This window comes from Corvus hawaiiensis, chromosome 10 (assembly GCF_020740725.1).
Source record: "Corvus hawaiiensis isolate bCorHaw1 chromosome 10, bCorHaw1.pri.cur, whole genome shotgun sequence".
Lineage (NCBI taxonomy): Eukaryota > Metazoa > Chordata > Aves > Passeriformes > Corvidae > Corvus > Corvus hawaiiensis.
Window position 1 is genome coordinate 20,473,159 of NC_063222.1, and position 21,243 is coordinate 20,494,401.

Genomic DNA, 21,243 nt, shown 5'->3' on the forward strand with positions numbered 1-21,243 from the left:
GAAATCACTTCTACTCTTAGTAAAGGATTTTTTTGTGGTGATTCCCCAAAACCACGGTGTCCTAGTTTTTCATTTTCCTGTCTGAGTGATTTTCACCTCCTACATGTAATGGAGGGGAAGGCTGCCAATCATGTAAGCTGATCAAGTGCTCAATGCTCTTCCACTCTTAACATGGCTAACATAAAAAGACACTTCTCTAAAAATACTCCTTTAAATTAACTTTCAGGATGAGAACTATGTAGCTTCAATTCTTCCTCATCAAGATAGCTACTAAAACCACCTAAATTACAGATAAATATTGTATAAATGGCTAATAGCAAATCCAGAGTTGTGCAGATGCCACTGTTGCTTTTCAGGATGTGCCCTTGTGGGAATGGATGCAGGACATACGTACCTGTAGAGCACAGGTTTACTCTGCAATACATGCGGGTGCACATGCTGCTCAAAAAGACTGTAGATGAGGACAGGCAGGGAAGTGAAACAAATATTGTACAAAGTCAGGTATACACTGTCATAGAGCGTCTGCAAAGGAAAGCAAAACATATTCTATGTCTCAGAAAGACAGAAAGTGTTTGTATTTATCAAGATTTATCAGCACACTAATAGCAGCAAGATTGATTACTTACATGAATTTGCTAGTTAGGAAAACAGCTGTACTCATATAACAATGAGTATTTGCTAAGTGTACCATCTCTATTGATCCTCGTGTCACTCTTTCCTATTTTCTTAAATAGAGACCCCAAGTGTTTCACAGACATTTACCAAGATGTAAGGCATGCAGTACTTACTTGTTGTGAAAACAAACAGAAGAACTGATATAAAAATTGTGGTGTAATAAAGCACACATTCTGAAATAAAGACAAGTGAAGGAAATAGTTAATCCTCAGTACATGCCTCACAGCCCTAAAAGAAATTGCTAACTCTTACAAGCTGATAACAATACACAGGAGGAGCGTAAAGCATTTCAGCATTTTGCTTGGCAAAGTAAAACAATATGCTTTGCTTGAGAGCATATTTTGTTTGTTTGTCCTTTGGGACAACGAACCTGAAAAGTATGAACTTAATTATATGTGCTTGATGAGCACATCTCACTATGGAGTCTAAACAGTACTAAAGTAGAAGAAATCCATTCATTTTCCCCTCAGTTCCTTTTTAAGAATTAAAATAGAGTCCACATTTCTTTCAAGAAAACTGTGCCCTGCTCATTGTGAGTTTGTTGCATGGGAGCAAACAAAGCAGAATCCAAAATATAACACCATGCTATTGCCTTTAAATGAAAGGAAATAAAAAGGGACTTGGGAGCTAAAGCTGAAATCCCAGATAAAATTCCATGAAGATGGTGAGTTTTGACTTGTTATGAAAACTGATGACCAAATAAAAAAAACCAAAACCACCCCAACCAACCAACCAACCAACCAAAAGCCCTGCCTTGAGAAAACAAACACATCTGCCTCTCGGCCTAGACAAACTCACTGTGGTACCTAAAGCCTATTTCTAGGTGGAAAGACTGAAAAATTTCATAGTTAAACTACTGCATTTGGTTGTAAAATGTAAAATAAAAAAGCCCAGAAAACATGTTTGAACAAAGATATTTAACCTGATCCTGACAAAAATCTCAGATCTGAAAAAAATTTCTTACTGGGGAAAAAAACTCACCTTATAAAAAAAGTACTGTACAAGGGTTGCTATTCTAATATAGTAAAAGTGCCCATGAACAAAAAGCAACTTGGAGAGGAATTTAAACCGTGCTATTGCATAGTCACTATTTCTTACAGCTTGCCTTCCTTCCTTGCCCATGATTCCTGTTTGGGGGAAAAAAACACAAAACAGGTTAAGTATAACAAAAACTCAAATTTAAAAACCCCAACAACATACATCTAAAGCTACAGTTCTGTTTTCTCGCACTTCGACATTGTAAGGACTTCAGCTGCTTTCTGCTGCAAAAGGAGACATTAATTCTCACACTTACATCTAAATGAAAAAGCTCATTTGATGCTGCTTCAAATATTAAAAAGCCTCTATTGCTTCTGACAAAATCAAGTTACCTATGCCAACATGTGCCTCCTGGATCATGCTCACATCATTAGCACCATCTCCAATTGCTAACGTTATGGGCTTCTCTGGAGAGGTTTTTAACAGTCGAACTACCTGGAAAAAGAAAATGAAACACTCTCAGATTAGACAGTTTACCTACAAACCAATTCCCAAGTATCTCAGTTAGCTGCATATCTGTAGATATAATTAATATGTTTTATGAACATGCATGTTTGGGTAAAAAAAAATCTTTGGCATATCACATGCATATGTTAATTCCTTCTTTAGAAAAGCTGCCTTTTTTGGAGCACAAGCCTGATTTAAATATTTTATCTGCCTTGAGCCTATTTTCCTGTTCTTATTTCATCGCTCTTTTACAATTCTTAGTTTGGAGCTTTATCATACAAAACAAAGTCAAGTCAAGTCACATTTGGAACTGAAAGTTTACTTACTGAGTAATACAATTTTAGTGCCCTTTAATAACCCAGATTCTTCATATTTATAATTAATGGAACTAATCCAGGTGAAAGAAGAATTTGAAAAAGCAAATGCATTAGCTAAAAGATCAATACACTGTTATTAAGGAAAATAGCTTCTTTCTAATGCAACTTCATTATCACCAAGGGGTATTCTCAACTGACAAAGAAACAAGAAAATATGACAGAATGAGGGAAAAAATTGTTGACATGCAAGGCCCTAAAATACTCAGAAGAGGAGCAGTGGTATCAGATCTTCAATGTAAGTGTCAATAATATTCTAAATACAGAGGAGTTAGATGAGGTTTTTGGTTAAGGTGAATTAGTGATTCATTAACCTCCCACAGAGCTCTAGCTTAAGACAGAAGCTTCACTAATTCACTTGTAAAAGGGCTGCAGGCAAAGGTATGAATGCAGATCAAGAGGTTTTCCCAAACCAAGAAAATAAATATGTATGAAAAACATTTCCCCCCTCAAGTTCCAGAAACCCCAAAGTGGAAATACCAATGAAGCAACTGCATGAGGTTAAGCAGACACAAAAAACTGTATTGGAGTAATTGAGTCGTAGCTGACAGTGTCAGGGCCATTGATTCACAGGAGTGGGAATTCACTTCACACGAGGAACACAACAGTGATGAAACACAGCCCCCAGCCCAGAGAAATCCACCTGATTGTGGGAATACATTCCCTAATTGCAGGTATTAATATTCATGTTTAAAGGTTCCCCATTCCTAAGGGGTAATTATTTCAAGTACATTTAGCATTAGATCCTAGGAAGCGGCCCCAGAGAGGTAAAAAGGCTGCAGGACATCGCCCAGATAAGTCCTCTGAAGATCCCCAAGGCCTGGGTAATTTAGACAGACAACCATCTCTGTGAAAAGGTCAAGGCAAATGCTCTGGCAAATTTTAACAGCAGCAATCGGCAGCAGCTCCAAAGGACTGACATGATGATGTTTAAAAAAGGTTTTGAGTCATAAAACATACCAAAATCAGTAGTGAGACTGCTAACCATACATTAACACTCACTATAATTAAAGATGCAGGAAATATTAAGCTGAGTTCCAGCTTAATCTTGGAATAAACCTTACAAAAAGGCTGCCTACAGCAAAAAATCATGTGCTAGACTAGACTAAACTTCCCTGCACTTCAAGTTGTATGGCATTTGTCTTGGTCATTTATATACTTCAATGTTTGAAACTAAAAAGTCACTGCTATCAAAATTACATTTTACTGTACTTCATGACTCAAGACAGGAAATAATATCCATTATCTGCTGGAGAGGAGAGGAATTAAGGAAAGCAGTACAAAACATAAATCAAGTTAAATGACAAAATAAGAACAAGGACCTGACACTGACAAGTAACTGCACCTTAAAGAAAGAGGATGGCAAAAGTTTCAGCTAAAAGAATGTACAGACTGGACATATCCAACAGATTGGTTTACTCTGTGTAGCTACAACTTCCTTTTAACATTTTACTGAAACTAGCACTATACCAGGTGAACAGTTCTATACTGATTTGATTCTAAAGACTGCATTAGAACTCTGGCTAAATGCTGGAAGCAGGAAGAGTGACCTCAAAACAGGTAAAAAAGCTACAGTAAAACAGCCTGCCCTCTTGCACATCTAGTACCTCACAGAACAGTTTCCTAGTGCTTTAAGGTAAAGAGATGCCTTTTCATGAAGAGAAAACTTCAAAAGGAAAGAATATTACAGTCCTTCATAGCTTAGCTTTCTGGAGTAAAAAAAAAAAAAAAAAAAATATCACAAAATCTGAATTTGAATCTCATCCAACAGGTATTTGAGTAAAATTCAGTACATGTGAAGGAAAAATGGTATTAGATGAGAGCATTAAGGCAAATCTCTACTGAAGACTAGGTCTTGGCTTCCCTTTTACTTCCTCCTCAAACTTGGGTATTTTAAAAGAATTTAGAGAAGCACAGTTGCTCCTTACAGGTTCACAAATTTTCAATTCAGCTTTTTTGGTTTGGAGAAGTGATGGAGCAGCTAAGGCAAAAGCATGCAGGTGATCAGGTGAGATGCTGCCTTACTGAACACTCGAGGCAGAATAAAGATGAGCTTGGGGCAGTATTTTGACTTCTCCATTCACTTGCAAATTTTCAAACACACATGTAGAAACTTCTGAGCAAATTACTCCACACCAACTGAATTTAACAAGGATTCGGAAGTCAAAAAAGGTCAGACAAACAAACAAAACCGTTTCAGAAATCCTTGCCTCTTCAAAGCATGATAAAAATACTTCAAAGGCAATCCTGATTACACTCTCACTTACCTTTGCTTTCTGAAGGGGTGCCATGCGACAGCACAACACTGCAGAACAGTTTTTGCAAACTTCCATGAACAGTTTTTCATGTTCCCTGAGTGCAAGAGAGAGGCTGGTCCCATCCACAACCAGTCCATGCTGGATAACATGGTCTTCCTTTATTCTATTTGGGGACAAAAATGTTGACTTTGTACTGGTGTTAACAGTAAAATTCCAATTTTGCTATAAATTATGTTGTTGGCCAGACAATAAGCAAAGGAGTTAATCTGTCAGAGAGACTGCTTCTTCCAGCCTGTTTTTATATTAATAAATAGTTTTTTTAAAAGGCAACTTCTTTGTTTGGCACATGCATCAAAGAGACTGCCATAAAATTTAAAAATGAAAGCAACCCAAGCTAAGATCATCACTGAGATAGTGACATGTCAGGTATTTTACCTCTTGGCTAGCTGCCTCAGTTGTTCTGCACAGGTACTGTCTGACTTGTGCTGCACAAGCTCAAGGATGTTCATGGTTCTGTGAAAGTGTCCACAAGATAAACTGACACTAACAGCTGTTTCGTGCTTGTCTCCAGTGAGCACCCACACTTTGATACCAGCCAGCCTGAGGGCTTCTATAGTTTCTTGGACTTTCTCTTGCAGTCTAGAAACAAGAAAAATCTTAAATAACCAACTGAACACTTTACAAACAAAAGAGCTCACACTGTAACTCCATGTTACCACTGTAACCCCACTGTCATGGTGAGTTAAGTCTCCCTTTCCAATGTTACATGTATCGTCAGAGAATCATAGTCTGGCAGATGATATTCTGCTATCAGCAACAAAACAAAGGCCTTGATGAAACAAAAACTAAACTTCAATCCCGCTAAGGGATCAAAACCTTGTAATAAGCATATCTTGATTTAAACTAGGCACCATCACTGCACTTGAGAAGCTTCAGAACAGTCCACAGTAATTCCTGGCTATTGTGGTGCATGAAAAGCTTCTCATGCCCCATGTGCTCACTTCAGTGTGCAACACACCCTGTGACCTACAGAGCACAAGCAGAAGCAGAATGCTTTGCAAAGGAGCTGCGTGTAGAAGCTTTCCCAAGGAATTTGCTGCCACACTAAATATTTACTGCAACTGTTCTATTTCACATACATGAAAACTCTCCTGATGCAACACACACTGCATCATTGCTATTATAAAAGAATCAGTTGGTACTAGTTTTGTTTTGAATGTGCCTCAATCCAAAGGTAAATATACTAAACAAGAACAGCACAGAACTTTTGGTCATAGTGGGAGAGTTTTTCACACTTCGTATTTCAGGTATAAATCCTAAACTCGCTGGGTTTGAGCGTAGAGAGCAGTAACTCCACTGCATACTTGTCTTCTACTCCTGTAGCCCCAAGTAATTCCAGATCCCTTTCTATGAAGTTGAACACATCTGCTAATCTCTCTTCCCGCTGCTGTAAGGCAGTCCTGGCCTCATGAAGGCGTTTGCCAATTTCCTGGTACTCCTCGGGTGTGAATCTTCTGTAGGCCACGCACAAAGTTCTTAGGCCCTTCTGTGAGAAAATAAAAGACTACATTCAGAGCAGACAAGATTTCCATCTAAGAAGATGTCACCAGCAATTTTTTCACTACAAGTCACAATTCATACTGCATGAATTTCCTTCTGATCAGCTGAGGCTGGGAGCTGGGCAAGCACATACACTTACCAAAGCAAATTCATCCACATGTATCCTTGTTTTGTCTATTTCTCCACTCTTGCTACGAGGAAGAATGGAAGACTCTGCTCCCTTTGTGAATAAAAGCTTCTCCCCTAGAAAGTCAAATAGAACTAAAATTAAAAATAATGCCATTTAGGAAGCTCTCAAGTGCTGCTTGTGCAATTTGTGATCACTTACCTGAGGGACTCTCTACAATGACACTCATTCGTCTGCGATTTGGATCGAACTCCAAAACATGAAGCAATTTATACCTGTATTTTGTGTTTTAAAAGAAGGAATGGGAAGAAAATACTTTTAGAAATAAATTTCCAAAGACAATTACTTATAAATAGACTCTTACACCACAGACCTTTCCTCAAAGTGTCATTTTTATACAGAAACTCTGAAAGCAATGCTACCACTACTGAATAACACTGTTCATTGTTTTTTATCAGTTTATATATGCTTAACTCCATTCTGTAACAATAAAAGGTTCTTCTACCAACAGGAATAGTTTCCTGAATACTAACTTGACATTCGGAGATTACAAACAGCTCTTATCTATTTCTTCATCCTTCTGTTGTTACTTCAAGTATAACTTTGGAAACTGTATTTTGTTTCTGACATTTGTAAAAAATCTTCCCGTCAAAAAAGTGTGTGTGCCCTGGTAAGGGGACTAGTTTTTGTTATGTTACCACTAGCTTAGAAAATTAATTTTAGACATTTAACTTCAAAGTACTGCCAACTAGCTGACACAGATCAGATGGGTAAAAGGAGTTACACAGTTACCGATAATTTGTACTCATTTTGGGAAAGTTTAAAATATCTAATTAGATTATGCACTGATGAGACTGATTCTGGGAATTTCTAGAGCTGAAACAAGGCTTGAATAAGCAATTCAGTTTCCCAACTCTGCTACAGTCTCAACCTTTGAGGAATGGGTAAAGATACAAACTGTTACAACACACACCTACACAGAGTAACTCACACAAAATTCTTGCATCTCAGCTACAATTGGTAAGGAATAAGATGCAAGGTGTCTTGAAGACATCAAGGGAAAAGCATTAAACAGAGCACGCTGTGGAAAGGCAAGGTTTGCTTATGAACAGAGAGGATTAAGAGTAGAACATTACATTAATCTTCACTACTGTTCTGTCCTTCAAAATAATCAAGGAATAAAAACAAATACCTCTCTGGTTTTCCAAGACTTTTTACTTCCATACTGTCTCCACTAATTCCAGTAAATACTACTCCAACCCTAAAAGTAAAGGAAATATACATTTAATTATCACTTTAGACAAAATGCCTATTAATGGAGGGATGGGAAGACGGCAGGGAAAAAAAGGAGAGACTCTTACACCCCATTACTCTTCTCTGCTTCTAGGGCAAAATAAGAATGCCCATTTCTGCAGTATTTTATTCACATCATACTCTGACCACTGTATTTTCTCAAGTATTTTCATAAATATTTCAAATCATCACTTTATAATACACCTAGGGGGTTGTGTATTTCACATTTGAATGGTTTCCCAGTAAAGTGTCAGTGCCAGGCCCTGGGCTTCACCAATGTCCTGAGCCATTTTTACGGTTGCTCTCCCCATGGACAGCCTGCCCTCGCAGGCAGATCCTGTCTCAGACAGTCCTGGCAGGGCTGCTCACCGGCTTGCAGCTTCCACTAAAGCCTTCTCATCTGGTGAAGAAGCGTAATATTCCAACGGGGATGTTATTCCGTTGGCATGCCAGGGACCATCAGCACCATCTGTCTGATCTGCATTGATCTGCACTGTATGACACAGACAAACTGCTTTCAAGAAGAGCTCTTCCTCTTTCACCTGTAAGAAAGAAAAAACTTTATTTGTAACATTTACATAACAACACAGTTTTGAACACACTTAATAAAATGTTTTTACTTAAAAATCTGTCAAGCATTTAATATTTAATAATCACATCTCAACATGTTTAATAAATATTATTTGTTCATTAACACTTAAAAGCTTCTAACTATTCAGAAATTCTGATTTATGTTTGGTGCTTGTCTTTTTTATGTTAATGGTACAAGAATATTTCTCTGAAATAAAACACTTTCCATCTAGGATGACTAATGATGGGAAAACCAAAGAGCCTTACCAAACCATGCCTATTTCCATCTGGAGAATCTTCAGAAAATCCCTCTGGAGTTAGTTTACCATTGACCTCTTGGTACTTTATGCCATTAATGGAGCACTCCCGAAACTGCATCTCATTTTCAGTTAATGTACCAGTTTTGTCTGTAAACACATACTCTACCTTTTATAAAATAAAACAAAAAAACCCAGACTTGGAATCGCATGTACTTGTTAGAAGAAAAAAGATACAATAATATCCACTCACACTCTATTATACACATTTTTTAAATCATATAAGAATTTTAACTTCTGCCATCACATCTTTGTACCTTATTTTAAAATTAATCAGAAATCAAATCACAGGTAACAAAAAGTCTGCAATAACAGACTTTAGTACTGAAAACTAAGTAGAAAATAGGTTAAAAAAACCCAACAGACAACATATTTTTTACTCTACCTGTCCCAATTCCTCATTGAGGTCTGAAGTATTTACTTGTGCTCTCTGGTTTGTTTCTTCATGATAGAGGTCAAGATCCCAGCCAATAAAAAAAGATCCAAGAAATTTCTGCATCTCAACAGTCACATAGAGTGAAATAGGTATGATAAAATTGTAAAGTACCAGAAAAGCAAGAAAATCTGAAATAAACCTCAGAATCTACAATAGAAAAAAAGAAAACGTGAAGATTACCACAGTGATCAGGTGAAACATGGTGACTTAATTAGGCTTCAATATGCATGAAAAATGACAAACTGGGAGAGCCAGAGAAGCCCAAGTCCCACGTACACATGAGAGAGACAACACAGGCATTTGCAGGTTGCCCCAGTAACACGCCTTCACACTGATGCAAAAAGTCTGCCTTAAGCTGTGACTGGAGGTTTCAATTCACAAGTTCATTAATTTTTATCTCTCTACTGAATCTGTCAGGAGGGCTGCCAATTAATACTAATTGTCATGGTGATTCTGGTTTTGAACTCTGAAAGGGTTTGGTCTGAAAAACGAATGTGTTCCCCATTCCATCAAACAGCATGATTCATAAAAGCTTTTCTACAGAACCCTGAATTGTGAGGCAAACAAGTGATTTTCCATGCTGCCAGAGGAATCTGCAAGTAGTCTGTTGTTTCAGGACAGCAAAGTCAAGAGGGCTCCTGTCTGCTGGCGTTCCCCAGTGACTTGAGTGATCCAGACAACACGAAAAGAAAGGGATTTCTTTTATGCCTCTTCAAATCATTGTGTTCCACACACACATTCCAGGCAAACACCTATGTAACAGGATAGAAACTTCTCTTTACTAGGTATGATAATTTTAACAAACCCTAAAATGCAACACTACAGTCTTTTTTTCATCTGCACAACAAACTCAGTATCTAAATTGTACTTTGGGAAGACTCTTACCAACACTTGAATACTGAGCAAGAGATTAGAGATGACAAAAACCAGGCCACCTCTTTTAACTCCACCAGATATTGGTGCAGGAGAACATTTTAAATAAAGGAAGCGTAAAAGTAGTCAACAATTTGCAAAGTTAAGTAATGTCTGTTCTCCCTCATTAGGGAGCACTGCTGTCAGTATTTAATAAATAATTAAAGTAGCTGACAAAAACTCAGCAAGTTCTGTGCCTAAAGAGATCTTCCAAACTAAACCAGAGAAGACAGATAGAAAGTGTGAGCAGTAATTCACCTAAGAGAAGTAGCGACAATCACTTAAGTTAGAGAGTTTCTTCAGCAATGGCAAAGGAATAATCTGCACACACAGGAGGAGATGGAAAGCACTTTGAGTAAGGATGCCAGCATGCTGAGAAATGCAAAGCAGATTGTGGAAGTCAACATGGCAGACAGAAAAACAAAGACATGACAGAAGGAGAATGACACTGCAGAAACAGACATGGCTCTCTACATTCCTGATGGCAAAGGTAAAGGAATGGAAAGATTGAGGAAATACTTATCCCTGTTCTATTCAGAACTGAAAAACTCCACAGGCTAGACCAACTTGCATAGCAATTATTTCAAATTAAGCCCCTGAAATACTTCGGACAAAGGTAGACTCATACAGAAATAAAAAATTAAACAGAACACAGAAAAATACAGACTAATTGAAAAGAGACACTTTTCAGAACCACAGATTTCAGAAACACTTTAAAGTATCCCTTCACCCTCTTAAAAAGAACTGAGAAGGCAAGCAGGAGCTTGAGCAAAATTACAGCCTTACGAAATTGCCCAAACCATCCCAACATCACAGAACGTATAAAATTCCTGAAGTGTGAAATCACTGCAATAGAACATACACAAGAACAGCCATTTTCCTCCTCTTTTCCTTTATGGAATGACAAAAGACATCCTAAAGAACAATAACTAGAACACAGACCATCAGAAATATGTCCTAACAAAGCCTTTTCAAAAATTTTCAAAAAGCTTGGTCTTTTAATAAAAGGAAGAAAAAGTTCAACCAGTAACAGAGATAGAAATATTTCTACACAATGGTGAGGCTACATGGGACTAACTCTCTCAAAAATCACTGAGACAACAGCACACAGACTGGCAAATGGATCATGTGGTGGTTACACACCGAATAGACACATAATATACATTACATCGAGTGTATACTGGTTGAGTGTTCCTCAGATACACAACTGGGCAGAACTAAGTTACCTTACTGCTGTTTCTTTCATGCTCTGTTTTTTCATTATACCAAGGTTCATCCCATTTCTCTTCAGCTTGCCATGCATACTTTAAAATAGTGCTCAAAATGGCTTCAAAGAGGAGGATTATTAGATAAATAATCAGAAAGGAATTCATGGACCTATAAAGAGGCAAAAAAAAAAAAAAAAAAAAAAAAAAGCAAGCAACTTCAGTTTTACTTAATCTGTTGACACATTGTGGTTACATGACTTGATCAAAACCTTGTCGGACCTTTTTTAAAAAGTGTATCCTGTGCTCGATATGGATATAAACTTTCTATGTGACAAGCAAGCAACAGAATGGGAAAGAAATTCTACATCTAAGATATATGAAGACTAGATTAATGTGCAGGAACACCCCAACACCTGACTTGTGTCACACTTGCAGTCGCAGACTAGTGGGGCTGACTTATCTTCTCTTTTTCCCTGAGGACCTTGCAAGGCTGTGAAGGCATTACAAACAAGCACAGCAGAAACCCATGGCTGCACCTTTTCCCCAGCTGGAAGAGCACTGCCATGGGCAGCTGAGTATTTAACTCAGGCCAGCCTACAGCAGGATACAGTCACACCTGCCTCTGTGTTCTGTAACCAGCCATAGCCAGACCATCCTTCCAGCCCTCCTTTGGTGACTGAACTTCTCTTGTGCACACTACAGTTAAGTTTGCATGTATGTTTGTTGTTTGTATGTAGCTATAGAGGAATAATCAATCCCACATTTGCACAAGAATGCCAGGGGGCTTTCTCAGATTTTTAGTAACTGGAATAAAGGAAACATATCAGAACTCTTTCTCCTTTTAAAATAAATCATGAGATTCAATATAAATATCTACCATACTAACACCTATCCTGCAACAAGGAGCAAGCTTGGGTATTTCCAATTTGTACACTACTAAAGGATGAAATATCAAGAAATGGATTTTATCTTTATAGCTTCCTACTGCAAGGCAAGGCAATTAACACTCTCTTCTCTTTGCCTACAACTTAATGATGAGACCACCAGGGTTTTAAGATTACAGAGGAAAAACTAAGTTAAAGTTCTACAAAAAAGAGAGATATTAGAAAATAAACATACTTTTCTACTGCTGACCGTTTCTGAGATTTACTCTTGTAATTTAATGCCATCTTTGTCTCCATACCTGTATACACAGCAACACCTGGGAAGGAAGGGGGGAAGAGTTAGATTTCATTTTCTGCATAAATACAATTTGCAGAATTTTTCATTTTGAGAGATATAGGATAAAAGCAAAAGGTGGTACTACTTCAGTGTTTACTATGAGACAGTATTTTGTACTATTTGCAATACTCTTCTATAGTAAAACAGTACTACTGAAGTAATTTTGACACCTACTTTAACAGTGTTCATTACTATGACTGTACTGCTCTTCAATACGTATTTTATGGAAATCAGCATGGTAAATCTCAGGAGAAAACCTTGAACAATAGGTAACAGTAAGAACAGTCATTTATCCATTGAAGTTAAGTTATTCCTTTATCAAACCACTTCAAATATTTTCACAGAGCAGAGCTGGAACTTTATACCCTTAGAGATTCTTCAGTGTAATATCATTACTTTCATCTATAATCATATCCCCTCAGGTAACAGTCAGCAAGATTATTACAATTTCTCCAGTGCAAGTAGAATTAAAACACAGTTCATCAACACGCTTTAAGAGAATACTCTTTAAATATTTAGATGTCTACAAACCAAATATTTCTTTAGTGTTTTTTAATCTTGCTCCACGAAGTAAGAGACTTTCAGGCCCAAGAGGTCTAAAAAGAAATAGACATATCAGCATGTAAACATCAGCTGTTCTGTATTCGAGAACTACTGAAATCCAGTTTCCTATGCAAAGCTGTCCTACATCCCCTACAAATTCCCAATGCAGCAACTCCATCAGTCATCTTACCCCTTTCACCACACCTCCCACACATCTCCACAGAGCTCTCTGTTTCTTTTCATGTTTCCTTTGGTCACTGCCATACTCCCCCACCACTGTTCCATATCCCATAATTATTGAGGGGGCTAAATATTCCAAATGGCTGGTTCAGAGAGACCCACAAGTTACTTGGGAAGCAAGCAGTGAACCCATTTGAGTTCACAGTGCTCCCAAAGTGCTGCTTTAGGTTTGGCTAATCTACCAATCCCCTACCCCTCTGTCAGACTGAAATAATCTAGAAAGTTCAAAAGCTATTCATACCAAAGAAACAAACAATTAGATGGACAGCACCACAGGAGTGCAAATTTTGTTTCCTAACACAGGAGGTAAAATTTCGTAATGTTTTTTCCTCACATGTATCACAATACAATAACACATTCATTTCTTTGGCTAAGTTCACTGCAAACAGTGCTGTGAAAATAAGGGTCTAGTTAGAAACAAGGTTAATATAAGGTTAGAACCATATGTTCTACTGCAGAAGCTGCATCATCTTTAGAAACTGCCAGCAGGGTTGGTTTGAAATTAAAAAAAAGAAGTATTTTTGCCACTATTTGAAATGAAAGCAGAAATTTAACAACTGCACTGGCCAGATTGACATATTGGGTAGAAGCAAAAGAATTAGAAGTTCATATGCAAAGTGCTTTGGCACACAAGCCCTTGGGTTTACCCTACTTTTCCTTTAGCTGTGCCAAATGCAGGCCATGATCACTATTATATAAACAAAGCTCTTAAACTTCAAGCTCCTTTGAAAGTATAATCTGAAGTTATTCAAAAAACCTCAAAGCCAAACCCACAACCCACCTCCCACAGTCAAACGTTTAACTTAAGTGTTACTGCAAATGTAACAGCTACCATCACAAATACCATGTGTACCAATTACACACACAGATTATGATGGATTCTTTAAATTAAACGTGCATCTGTTAGTATTTTAGGCTAGACTCAAACTTCAACTGAAAATATGAACTAAAAGCAACTAAATGCTTGAGCATTTAAAATTTTCATATAAGAAACATGACTTATATTTCTGAGTTCAATTTTGTAAAACCAGTCCGACAAACCCAAAATACCAAACCTGAATCAGTGCAGCACAGACCAGGCAAGTTTACCTTTGACAGACAGAAGATACAGCTCCACTAGTAGTCAGAACTTGCAATTACTTTTTTCACACTCCTTTTAAACCAGCTCTGTTTTACGTTGTCAACTGAATCATTTTTTAATAGATCATCCCAAAGCTGAGCCTGTGAAGCTCAGCAGTACTGAATTCTAAAAAGCTCTAAGTGAAGTAGCACGTACAGTGACCTTAGCAAACAGCTGTGTGGGTTTTTTGGGGTGCCATGGGTGGGGTTTTTTTGGTGAGGGTGACTAAGCCACTGAACTTGGGGCCAAGTGACCTGGCTTTTACACTCCCCATATTTCTTGCAAAACCACTGAAAACTCCTCAATTTACTCTGAACTCCATGTCACTCCCATCTAAAGTTGACAGATGTTTGCCAGCCTCAGACTGACACACATTCAGGTCCTCAGACTGAAGGCACATATCACATGGAAAGCAGTACTCTTTTAATACTCAAGTAGAAATATCACTAAAAAAAAAAAAATAGTGTAAAAGATAACATTTTGGACATGACAGGAGTGAAAGAACTGGAACAGATTTACCCGTTTCTGTGAACAAGCACTTCACCTTTTCAGAAGAGGTGACAAAGTTTTTTGGAAGCTGGACAATCAACAACTCTCAAGATAAAATAACTGATTTTGAATGCTAAATATTTCTGAAAATTTGGTAACTTCTTGTGAGTGATTTCTATGTCTTTATTTCAAACCATGACCATTCTCAATCCTGTTCTTCCTGTTTTCTCTCCTATCCTGTTGTGGTGGGGGGAATTGAATGAGCAGCTGTGTGGATGCCTGGCTGGTAGCTGGGACCAACCCACAGCAATTAGAAATCTTTCCAGGAAGTCCACATGGAAGTCTGCAAATGGCTTCACATCTTTGTTTTTATATTTGCACATGTGTTTGTTACTTGCTGTGACTGCACAAGGAAAGGTGGTGAGCACATGATTATGTGCACACAGTTGTGTTGTCTGTGACAGATGTAAGCACTTATCTGCACAGTCCAGCTGTAGTTTGAAATAGATACTAAAAACTACAAATTTGCAGCAGAGGCTTTGTTAAACCAGGAATTTCCTAGGGATTTCAACTGCAAAAACTTCTCAGTGCCTGTGACAACAGGGGATCTGTTGTAGTCTACGTAATATGTCAGTGGAAATTGTTCCTGATCAATAAATGCTTTAATTAACAAATAACAACAAAGCTACCAGATGATAAGCAGTGACTAAAAATTACCCGCTTCACGACAGTCAAGTTTTCCAGAACTCTTGTATTAAATCTGAAAAACTGGGTAGTAATGACTTATTTCGCTCATTTTTTCTCATCTCCATCTGAAGTATGCAGCTGCAACTGATACTTTTAGTAAAAATACCTCTCCTTTCATATATTCAACAGTAACTCTTGTGATGGTCAAGATTTTAAGCACCTCCACGTGTTCTAAACAATCATCTTATACAATTTTACTCACCGTACTATTTCTTCAGCTTGTTGACTTACAGTTATTCTTCCAACAAATCTATGAAAGATGGACATGTCTTAGAAATACATGAAGACTCAAAAATGCAAAAACCTTCTCTATATTTACAAAAAAGTCCTTAATGGTTCACAAGTAAAAAATAAATCAACTTTTATTAACAAACTAAACCAATATGGCAAAACTGGCAATAATTTTACAAGAGGCATTTAGCAACAGAAACATTTATCCCTCAAAGAAATAGTCATTTGAGAAAGCTTATTAACTCTGATTAATTACCACAAAAGATTATATTCATTTAAAACAGATTGTGACTTCTTGATGATTCAGTAAGAAATAATTCCTCAAAAAATATAAGTTTGCATATTACCCACGAGAAATAGTAACTTTCATTTAATAAAGCAAATCTACTATGCATTTAAAAATCTGACATGTGCATATTTAGCATGACCCAGCTACAAACAGGGACATAATTGTGATTGTACATATAGTACAATCACCATAGTGATTGTACCTTAATTTGCTAAATATCAAATATTTGAACATCTGTTCAAACTAAGTATCTTAGTTTTAAAAGACTTAATATTTCTCAAAGATCTCCAAGCTTCTTAAGAACAGCTGCTATGATATACTCGGATTTTAAAAACTACTTCATAGCTACCATTTTCCATTATACAATTCAGAAGAGACTTGGATGGGAATTCAACTTCTGCTACCCACAACGCTGTTTTAGGGAGTCTATGACATTGGTTGCTCATGTTAAAGCACACAAACACATATGCCTGTTTTTAATCTAAGGTTTTGCTGGTCGAAGAATAGAGTTCAAATCTTCTCTGGAGCATATGTAAAATAAATATGACCAACACATATCCTTAGAATTAGACTTGAGTCAATTCCACTTTAAAAATATCCTATATAATACTGAAATCTCCTGGCAGGACCTTATACAACTTTCTTCACCCTCCTCGAACTGTAGGCCATTTAATTCTTTAAAATCTAGAAATAAGTGTACTGATTAGAACTGAAAGGTACATAATTAAACTAAAAAAAGATAAATATTATAATGTCTGGTTTACTACTCAAGTACTCAAATTTAACTTGTCACTTACAACTTTCAGTAAGCACGTATGTATAAACACAAGCTGATTATTAAAACCTGAAATTCAAGCAGATGTCTGAAGCTATTTTAATCCTAGCAAGACCTGTAACATTCTCAGTATTAAACACCTCCTTCTGATTTAATTTCAAAATATTTACCAATAAAGTGATACCTGTATAGATCTGCTTCTGGCTGCTGACATTCTATAACAGCTACCAGTTTGTCCAGGTTGGCAACAGATTGCAGCACTGCTGTTTCTGGGACTGCAACGTGTGTCTGTAAAACAGTGCCCATTGGGTTAATACAGGACTACCAGGCAGCAGGGTGGGTATTTCAACAGGCTGAACGAAAAATGGCACCACAAATTTACTACATTTTATTTCATAGAAGAACCCAGACCTTAAGATTGGTCTCTCCATCCAAACTTGCAGTGGTAACATGGCATGAACCATCAACTCGGTCAGATGACAGGAGCACCAGATCAACAGGGAAAGTCTCATCTTTGGCTACTCTGACAATGTCCCCCACCTAACAAAGTGAACATAGATCGGAAAGATACAAAGAGAGGTTTAAAGAGCAGAATTCATTTCAGAATTGTTACCAAACCACAGTGGTTAGCAATAAAACAAGAGCTTTAGCTGTGTGATAAAAACACTTTAATTTGTCCTTCAGCCACATACCCGAATGTTTTTAGATCTGGTTTTCACAAGGCCACCACTTCGAACAACATAAACTGGAGCACCATTGACTTCATTGTCTGCTTTATGGCGTAGCCAGTCTTCATAGCCCTGTGGAAAACACACAAAAATCTACTTTTTAAGCAAGAAAACTAAAAAATAGACTAAATTTAATATTCTAAGAAAATGTGTTCAAACTACTTCCCACATTGTCTCAATATAGTTCTTAACTTCTCTTGAGTTTCTGTTCCAGCTGTTACCCAAGAACCTGGTAAACCCCTTAATCTTGTCACTTCACACAAACAAGTAAAGGCAAATAAAGCAGAAGTGGTGAAGAAACTTAATAGTCCCATGCTCTCTTAAACAAACAGGCAGTGACATTTTCTGACCAAGCACTCAATAAATCTTTGATCTATATGGATTCATACCATATAGCATCTCTTATAAGTTACTGCCACAGCCTATGCACAAAATCTCAAGATTCAATTTTGTGTGACGTGCTGTTGACACATCAGCTCTGTCCAGTAAGAGAAGATGACTGAGAAGATTTTTGTTCTTTTTGACTCCTAATGGAACAGTCTGCAGCAACCGAGCTTTTAACTGATAAACTAAGCAGCTTTCTTTTACCGGGACATCAGAACCCTACAGTCCCTAAGTATGACTCTTTTAAGAATCCTTCCTAAGCAGAATGAAAAAGCAGGAGTCAGTACCTACAGCTCCTTGTTAAGGTGACTGACAGAAGAAAACAAGGATTTAACTAACATCCAGTAACCTTGGGGCATTTGTCTCACAAACCTGAACAGCTGAGCAATGTGGGCATTTGGCAAAGAACTGAAAATCACCTTTCTTTAGAAAGTACAGATTTCAGCGCTTTCTCCACCTGACACCTCCTGCCTCCAACACAAGGGTGACACCTCACACCAGGGAATTCTTAAGAGCCAACTTAGTGTGGTCAGTTCAAATTCCCCCCAAATTTACCTACTGCAGCGTTTTTGAGAGTTCCTTAGCCTCACCTGAAAACACTGGAAAAATACTGTGGAAAAGAAAGATGCAAGAGGAATACAGGGAATGTTGCTTACTTGCATGGAAAGAGACTAAAGATTAAAATCCCTCGATTAAATTATATTCTTAAGTCCTGCTTAAGTAACTGCATCAATGTAATTGAGAAAAGTTCTGCATTTTATACTACCAGTCATTCTCAGTTTAGGTCTATAGTTAATCAAAACCTGCAAAGTAGTTGTTTATAATTTACCTGGCAGCCAAGTAAGCATCTATGATCCATCAGCTAAATACCTAAAAAACTTACTAAAATGGACTAAGTTTCCTAAAGTTTCTTGGGAAATACCTTTATTTTGTTGTATTTTGGCTTGGGATTTTTTTTTTTAACTTTTTGTTTTGTTTTTATTTATTTGGTAACTTTGAACTCCTTGGAGGACTGCATACAGATCTTCATAGGCATAAGGAGGAAAGTGCTCTGGCTAACAAGACAGACAAAATGACACAGCATGAGCTGCATCACTTTGCAGTCCTGTATGTCCTTCTTCTGACCTAGGTGCAGTTACACTTCCAAGTAGAAAAAGTTCTGTCTCCTTGTCTGAGATTAAAATAAGGCTGAGTCCTGAGGTTTGCCAGAGGTGCCACATTCACTGGTCTTCTGGAAGGCAGGGGAGTTTTTCCATCCACTGCGAAGCTTCTCAAACCTTCGTATGATTAATGCTTCTATTTTTCCCCTTCATCTTTTGAGAGAATACTAAATTATAGTTTAACATTTATCCTGATGTAACTTTGTATAGAACCAGTGCCCCATAGCTTTCAAAATGGGGTTCTTTCCTTAAAATCTGCTTCCTATTACACTTCTGGTTTAGAGAAAATGGGAACTGATTTTGATGCAATACTGGGGATTTTTCCCTCTGCACTCCAACAAATTTATCTTTCTCCCTTGTCTGAGGGCAGCTTGTTGGAAATAGCACAATTCATTGTCCCTTCAAGATAACAGCCTGCAAATATTGCTTGCCTCCTTTGCAGCAGGTAGGGGAAACATGAGAGTCCATTCGATCAGTTTAGGTGATTCCAATAGTCCTTGCAGAGATACTAAGACAGCCAGAAAATCTCTTGATGTCTGGCAAGTAATGAATGATTCGAAGCTTCCAGAAGGAATGACAGAATCTCTGTTCTTTGCAATTGATGATAAGATACTTAAATTTCCCAATATAAGATTGGGCATCTGGAAGCAAGGTGGTGTTAAGATTATTTTGGACTATTTTAGACTTACACAAGTCTAACTTCTTTCTGGAAAAAGTGATCTAATATTTATAACTCTGTTTCATAATCTCTTTTCGTTCACACAGCTTTATTATCCATTTCCTACTTATGACTGTAGCTCTTGAACATGTGATTTTTTGGGGGGTGATGGTAACAACTGCAATTGAATAGGATTAGGGCACTCTACATACACAAATTGCACAGCAACAAGATGAAATGTTAGTCCAAATATTACTCCAGCATTAAGAACCACTCTGTCCTGGACACCTTTCTATCTGCTTGAAAGCTAGAAATATTTTTACTTTTTGCCCTGTTTCTGGGTGGCTTTGGGTCTTTCTGGCACAGAAGGCAAATTGAAATTCCAGTTACAGCTCTGAAACAGTCTCCTGCTTATTTTTCCGTTGCAGGGCTGCATTTATTCCCGACAGCACTGTCAAACCCCTTGAAGAGGACAGCTCCTGAAAATTACCTCCCTGCAGAAGAGATTATAATTTTTACCCACATCACTTCTTTATTTATGAGCTTGCTTCTTTCTCCTCTTGCTTTAAGGGCATAAAGAAAACAGAAGACTTTGTTTTTCTTTTTCTTTTCTTTTATTTTTATATTCTGATTCCAGAGGCTCTAGGTCTCAGTAGGATGTAATACAGTGCTTGAACAAGATTTCTATTAAATTCGGAAGATTTTTATCTCAAGTGCTATGAAACACTCTCAAATGTTTTATGCAACCAAAGAAGACCAGGAGCTTTCTAAACAGAGCTTCTACCTGGTACAGGATCACAGTTAAAACACATTTTACACCATGAAACATTCCCCTTGGGGCAAAACTTGCCTTTTAACTACTGACAAACACACCCTGCACTACTGCTTCATCTGCCCAAGCTCCGCTCTCGGGGTGTGATGTGGGAGGACTGGTTCTAACAGGCAGCGAGGTGTGCCAAAGGAATAAGTGAGGAGCTTTCAGAAAAGGTCTGATAACAAGTGACATGTAATGTTTAGACAAAAATGCTGCCTGACAGTCATCCACTGTCCATTTTAGGGTACTGCAGTGAGTCATTGAGTGCTTGACAACCAACCAAATGCTGAAGCTCAAGCATCTAACTGGGAATATTAAATACAAAAGTTTCTAAAAATGACACAATTTTTATATATTTTTAGTAGCTAAATACTATCCTGGTCAGACTCTTTTACTGAAGTAACTTTACTTTAGTAGGACTTCATGCCACGAGATTTTTCCCCTTTACCTGTTTTATGGCTGTCACAGTTATGACAAAGAATAATGGCAATCCACTGGTAATAGGACTGGTAGGGGTATCTATCATGAGCTAAAAGAAAAGAAAATGTGAAAATTAGCCCAAATTTTATTTTTACAATTGTACTTTCAAAAAAAACCCCAAAAACCCAAATGAAGCAAGATGACAACTA

The 21,243-nt window shown here is 37.5% G+C and overlaps 1 protein-coding gene across 15 annotated transcripts in view; it reads right to left on the reverse strand.

The window, feature by feature from the left end:
• The window catches only part of ATP11B (ATPase phospholipid transporting 11B (putative)), a 65,592-nt gene that overhangs the window by 25,375 nt on the left and 18,974 nt on the right, over positions 1 to 21,243 (reverse strand). For all 15 annotated transcript variants that reach the window (XR_007205646.1, XM_048313961.1, XM_048313960.1 and 12 more), the window contains exons 4-24: positions 21,063 to 21,143; positions 17,563 to 17,670; positions 17,282 to 17,410; positions 17,055 to 17,158; positions 15,778 to 15,825; positions 12,968 to 13,032; positions 12,335 to 12,416; positions 11,234 to 11,384; positions 9,045 to 9,242; positions 8,610 to 8,768; positions 8,142 to 8,314; positions 7,672 to 7,740; positions 6,681 to 6,754; positions 6,492 to 6,595; positions 6,157 to 6,338; positions 5,228 to 5,431; positions 4,802 to 4,955; positions 2,046 to 2,148; positions 1,657 to 1,802; positions 789 to 848; positions 395 to 522 (exon numbers count right to left, since the gene is read on the reverse strand). Coding sequence is in view for 14 of the 15 variants with exons in the window: in XM_048313961.1 (XP_048169918.1) it covers positions 395 to 522; positions 789 to 848; positions 1,657 to 1,802; positions 2,046 to 2,148; positions 4,802 to 4,955; positions 5,228 to 5,431; positions 6,157 to 6,338; positions 6,492 to 6,595; positions 6,681 to 6,754; positions 7,672 to 7,740; positions 8,142 to 8,314; positions 8,610 to 8,768; positions 9,045 to 9,242; positions 11,234 to 11,384; positions 12,335 to 12,416; positions 12,968 to 13,032; positions 15,778 to 15,825; positions 17,055 to 17,158; positions 17,282 to 17,410; positions 17,563 to 17,670; positions 21,063 to 21,143 (2,522 nt within the window). In the remaining variant the exon portion in view is untranslated. The remainder of the gene's footprint in view (positions 1 to 394; positions 523 to 788; positions 849 to 1,656; positions 1,803 to 2,045; positions 2,149 to 4,801; positions 4,956 to 5,227; positions 5,432 to 6,156; positions 6,339 to 6,491; positions 6,596 to 6,680; positions 6,755 to 7,671; positions 7,741 to 8,141; positions 8,315 to 8,609; positions 8,769 to 9,044; positions 9,243 to 11,233; positions 11,385 to 12,334; positions 12,417 to 12,967; positions 13,033 to 15,777; positions 15,826 to 17,054; positions 17,159 to 17,281; positions 17,411 to 17,562; positions 17,671 to 21,062; positions 21,144 to 21,243) is intronic.